Genomic DNA, 6,000 nt, shown 5'->3' with positions numbered 1-6,000 from the left:
TTAGATTAATATGAAAGTAAATTGGGGGAAACTGTTTTGCTCTTTTTTGGGTAACAGTTTGCATCTCTTACTCAGGGACTTAAAAACTGGTGAAGCTCCTGCTAAGCCACATTAGTGTAGCCATGAATAAAGATTGACATCCTGAAACTATTTGCAGAATACTTCTGACATAGGGGGACTTTGATGTCACATTTGTCAGGACCTTTTAACCTTTAGATTTTGCTTTATCAATGAAAATATTTGAAAATGAAAGTATTTGAAAATACTTTCAAAGTCATTTTTCAATATCAATTCTTTTTTGAAAATATCTTTTAAAATGTTTTTCTGTCCTTCTTGACATTTTGAGATTCTTCTCTATTTTCTACAAGATTGTAAGTATACACATGCATGCTTCTATGTATGTATGTCCTAGATTTTTTAATTATTTAAATACCATTTAGTCTATTTTTTTCTGGGCACACAAAACTAAACATGTAAGTGACCACATTTAACACACTTATAGGCCTTCGAACATGCTTAAATCATGTTATGGAAATAAGTTATTTGTCAACCTGGACATTATTCTGCATTTGTGGAATTTTTACACATATGTTCCATTCAAAATATTTGCAGAGACATAATTCAGAGCATACCTTATCCTTTTGGCTGGACCTACTACCAGATAACCTGAACACTTTTGAAGATGTTTTGGAAACTATTTTTAAAAGCCTTAACATATTTTTTTTTACACTTCTTCATGCACTTCAACTGCTTGTTGTACTCCTTTAAAATCACTTTTGGCACATTATTTTATTTATATTCTGATCTCTTCCTTTCATTTTGATAGTTGCTTTTCTCAAGATCCTTTTAATAAAAAGAAATAATAATTATTTTTCCAGAACAGTTCAGAGCTATTTGGATCCATTTTTAAAACACTATTACCTTCTTTTGACACCTTATCTCTTTTTTGTTTGTTTGTTTTTAATTTTACACCAATCTGATTTACAAATTAAGTATCAAAAGAGAAAGAAGAGCTTGTGTCACACAAAATGCCCACTGAGGAGTGTCTCGTACTGCTCTCCAAAGCACTCATCCCAGGCCCCGGTAGCGGCAGCAGACAGCCAGCACAACCTCCTGTTTAGTGCAGGTGGACAGCAACTTTATTCCTAAGTATTAATGAAGTGGTCCAAAACTAACCCAAAAAGATATTTTAAAATGGTTTAATAGTAAAAGTAGTGAATATTGAACTCCAAGACATTCCTGAATACATTGTTTGTCTTAGTGCCAAAACATTTCAAAAATACCCCAAAAGGCAACAAACAGTTCAAAAGCTGACACAAAGAGATTATTAACAGAGGAAACATTTTCCAAGGAGAAAGAAAACATAATGAAGTGTTAAAAACATATATATATATACACATACATATATCAGTTCTTACAGCACTTCTGTCCAAGGACTGACTTTAACCAAGTAAGAAACTGTTCCCAGGGATGAGTGTTCTCCTTGCTTTAATTCTAAGCCAGCTCCATGCACATCGTGACCAGAGCACGAAACTTGCCTGCACTAACCCTGCTGACAGGAGGTGCCTAACACCCTGTAGGTTAAAACAACAAAATGCAGTGAGGTTTTTATCTGCAATGTTACATGCCTCATACCACTGCAAATCTGGCCCAAAGCTTCAAAATTTGCATTCCATGCATTCAGCAGAAAATCAATTTACCTATAATGGTTTGAAATTTCACATGCAGTTTAGCAAGTATAGGGTTTCTCTTCTGACGGACACCACGGAACACAGGTTTTATACAAACCTATTTCAACCTATTGCCTATCCTGTATGACTCACCAGTCTGGTACAGAAGGCTTGTTTTGGAGCAGCAGCAGCAGCAGTTGAGCTGTTAAAATATTATGCCTCACCTTTGAGACACTGAGAATCACCATATGAAATAGAAAAGGAAAATCACATTTATTCTACTTGGGATTGCTATTTTTTCAAAGTGCAAAAAATATCCAGTAGAGTCTAAAACTTAACCCATCCATGGTGAATGTCACAGGAAGACCTAGTCTTCCTCCCCTTCCCACAAGCAAAGAGTGGCAGCGCTGACCCAGCCAGTGCCTTTCCCATTGCTGACTTTCAGGCTGTTCTGGAGCAGGTGGGTGCTGCTCCTCGCCAGGACTGAATGTGGCAAATTGCCCAGCTTACGCCTCCAGGCAGCTGAAGGGTACATTTCACTCCCAGTGGGCTCCTGCAAACTTCACTTATGTGAAAGTCCTTGGACAGCAGCTCCACTCCATTCACTGCATGAGAGCTTTAGGACAGCCTTGATTCTTCACCGCTAAATTTTCCATCCAGGCCCACATCAGGCTGGGCACCTTTTGCTGACTTCTGCACAGCCCAGAGTGCTACTGCTGTGCATGAGGGCATGAATCAGGTTCAGTAAAACAACAGTCCTTTCAACCCATACCAAAAACTCCTACTGGAAGAAAATTTTCATTCCACCTTGAGGAGAGAGACTAAAAGCAATCCTAGGAAACACAAATGTATAAATATATGTATGTAAATAAATGTATAAATAGATCTATTACAGACTACCTATTTCATCAGTTAATCTGTTGAGTTAAAATACATAATTTTGCAAAATGCTATTTGTAATCCTAACAATTTCTGCAGTCCAGTGAGAGGAGTAGCATTAATTATTATATACAGGGCTTGAAAAAATCTCCCAATACATGAGAATTTCCTTATCATGAATGTAAGGAGGACAGAGAGAACCAGAAACTATTGTACTGTACTCCCTGTTGCTAGTAGTTATGTTGAGATCAAACAACTTGTTTTTTTCCTTCAGGCCAAGTAATCTGACATAACAGATATCATACAGAGTGCCATTCCAAGTAGTGGATTTTGCTAGTCCACATTGTATGTACACATGAATGTGAGTGGAGAACCTTCCAACACATTTACAGACATTTCAAAACAATTCAAAAAGACTGAGGCTTTATCAGTTATCATTTCAACTTGGCTGGATCCCTCTTTTTCAACATTTGGCTGAACATCCATCATTTTCTTCATGAGGAATATTTATTATATATAGAAAACCACTATATACGGTATTAAAACCTAAGGGACTAGAGTGGAAAATTATACAGCTGGGAAGTGCTTTGTGATAAGTACACAGATCAAAATTCCTGTATAGTTGCAGAACCTAAAGAACTGATTAGTTCACCCTGGTTAGAAAAGTACATTTAGAAAAATATTAGTTTGTGGGTTTGTTTGTTTGTTTGTTTGTTTCCCAAGGTTCTCAAATGTGTAAAAGGCTTGAAACCCAAACATTAGCAGTGAGGCTATGCCGCTGCTGGAAGTACTGCCAAAGTGTACCCAGCCAGCAGTGCTACTACCCCTTCCCACACCCCTGCCCTGTACAGAGCAAGGTATTTTCATAACCAAACCGCAAGTGCCTGGCTGAGCCCTTTGGTCTTCACTGCCAGTTGTGCCAGTACAGCCAGCAGCAATGACAGGGCTGCTCTGGGAGCTTTCTGCAGAAACGTCTGAAGTAGGTTTTTTAATATGGTTACAAAGCACACAGTTTTCGGGGTAGGCTATTGTATGATTTTTAAGAACTTGGTTTAGTGGGTGATATTGGTGGTGGGGGGATGGTTGGATCAGATGACCTTGGAGATCTTTTCCAACCTTCACAGTTCTATGATTCTATGACACAAAGCATACTAATTGCACTACTAATTGCAACACTGCTAGAAAATGACAGCTAGGCCTGATACTGAAAAACCTGTGTGGTCCTGTTCAAGTACATGGTAAGAGTAATTAGGGCCAAAATGCCATCCCCAAACTTATTCTATTATGTGTTCTTAAGTGAATTGCTTTTTGTTTCTTGAGTCATATCTCTTTGCACATGTCTCTGAACTGAGAGCATAAAGCTGTTGTTATGGACATACTATAAACGGTTGCTATACACCCACATTTAGCTAATAAGCATCAGATTGCAAAAGGTAAGACTCTCAATCTTAACATTCCTAGATATTTATATTAAAATTATCGAATGCTCTCCTGTTTGTAAACCAAAAGAACCTCAAAAGAGATGAGATTAAAACACTTAACAAATTGCAGAGCAGGTACTATACAAAACCGAGCAGAGTGCGCTCAGCATTGTTGCTTAATGTCCTCACACTCAGTGTGCATGTGTCATTTTATGAAAATAAGAGTGGTTCAGGAGAATGAGTCCATTAGTGTAGAAGCTTTTGATTGAGTACAAAACAGCAAACCCCAAGTGGGGCAAACAACACATTCCTGTAAAGCTTGGGCACCATCTATGTTCCCGCATCCTCCTCCGGAGCATGTCAGAGACACACACACTGACACAGCAGCTTGCAGTGTTGGGGCAGAGAGTCATATATAGAGCCACATACTTTCCATCTATTGAGACAATGACCAGCCTAGTTACTGTCAACAAAAGTATTCATTAGGTTGCCCCTCTATCTTTGATATTGCTTCAGAATCCACACTGGATCGGGCAGACAGCAGCCTATTAGATTCATCAGGGGTATGTCTAGTCAAGTATTCTCCTTCCACTCCTTTTGCCTTGGCCCCAGGAGAAAGACTTTCAAAGGTGACGTAGGACTCTTGAATTTCCTTGGGTTTCCTCACAAGGCATTTTTTGCAGCGTCTTTTCAGTGCTCCACAGCAGACCACTAGTGTCAGGGGAACAGCAATGACGCAGGCCACACTGATGACGACCACATTGATGAGCTTCTGGGTCCCTCCTGCACTAGCAACTTCCTCTGTGGAAAATATGATGCATTGCTCCTTCCTGGGGATCAGCCCTTTCACGCAGACACACACAATGTATTTGGTCTTTGGCAGCAGCCCATAAATGGTGACCTTGGTCTTCCCTGGTTCCACATTGATCCGCCGCATGTCTCTCTCTCCAAAGACTGCATAGAGGACACTGAACACTGTTGTGTTCCTTGCCAGAGGTGCTTTCCACACCAGGGTGACACTCTGGTCGGTGTCTCCTATCACTCTGACGGACCTTACAATTAGCTCCGGCTCCTGCTGACCAGTAGGTGGGCTCACCAGCAGGTTTTGGGGGTTGCTATCTTGTGCCCCATCTGGGATGAGGAGGCCCTCTCCAGTGCCTGCTCCATCTCCCAGAGTAGGCATGGTGGAGGTGGTGATAACATACCTTGCTACAAGCTTGTCGTTGTAGGCAGCTGCCTCCATCCCGCTCACCTTCCCACTCCATGCACCTTTGGCACCAGAGTTGGGGTCGTCCGTGCTTTCTGAGTCTGTGATGATGAGGGATATGAACGCCTCTGTTGCCCCCAGGAAATTCTTTGCTTTACAGATGTACTCTCCAGAGTCAAGGTAAGAGACTACAGGTAGGCCCAGGATAGACCAGCTCATCCCATCGCTAGAGATCTCTTGGTGCACTGCAAGGAAGGAAAAATGTAAAATAAATAGATGATCTTTAATAGAACTACCAACATGTTTTGTGAAATATTAAGATCCAATTAGCTGAATGTCTGCTTGATCCAGTAGAATCATCATTTATTTTGGCCACCAAGTACATTACAAAATCAAGTAATTCCAAGAAAATAACATTAACGCTAAAATTAGTTTATGTCAGGATTTACACTGCTTCAGAGCAAATGGATATGAAGCATTTCATTCTATTTCCTTCCAACTGATGTGTAACTTGAAAACTAAACTGTGAAGTTTCTTATATTAAAAAGTGTTTAAAAGCTCTTATGCAGGTACAATATTTAAAAGAGCGAAGGGAGTGGGCTGTAACATGACCTAAATGCACTCCTCTGAGTCACAGAAAGTAAAAGCAGTCTAGATTTTCTTCTATGATCATATATGGACTAGCCTAGAATATATGAAGCAAAGTAGCTGAAAAATAATATCCCTTTTACAGTAAAATTAGGACAGGTTTTTATATCAAGGCAAACACAGGGAAGTCTCGTCACCAAAGTAGACAGCTCCAGTGAGCAATATGTACACAGAT

The 6,000-nt window shown here is 39.9% G+C and overlaps 1 protein-coding gene across 2 annotated transcripts in view; it reads right to left on the bottom strand.

The window, feature by feature from the left end:
* Positions 1-1,289: 1,289 nt before the first annotated feature.
* LRIT1 (leucine rich repeat, Ig-like and transmembrane domains 1) overlaps positions 1,290-6,000 on the bottom strand; it is a gene marked incomplete at its 5' end in the record, with an annotated part of 117,615 nt that continues 112,904 nt past the window's right edge. For both annotated transcript variants that reach the window (XM_084525359.1, XM_084525358.1), the window contains one exon: positions 1,290-5,422. In XM_084525359.1, the coding sequence (XP_084381485.1) occupies positions 4,437-5,422 (986 nt within the window). In that variant the 3' untranslated portion in view covers positions 1,290-4,436. The remainder of the gene's footprint in view (positions 5,423-6,000) is intronic.

This window comes from Aythya ferina (assembly GCF_964211825.1).
Source record: "Aythya ferina genome assembly, chromosome: 7".
NCBI lineage: Eukaryota > Metazoa > Chordata > Aves > Anseriformes > Anatidae > Aythya > Aythya ferina.
This window is presented reverse-complemented; position numbering and strand designations above follow the sequence as displayed.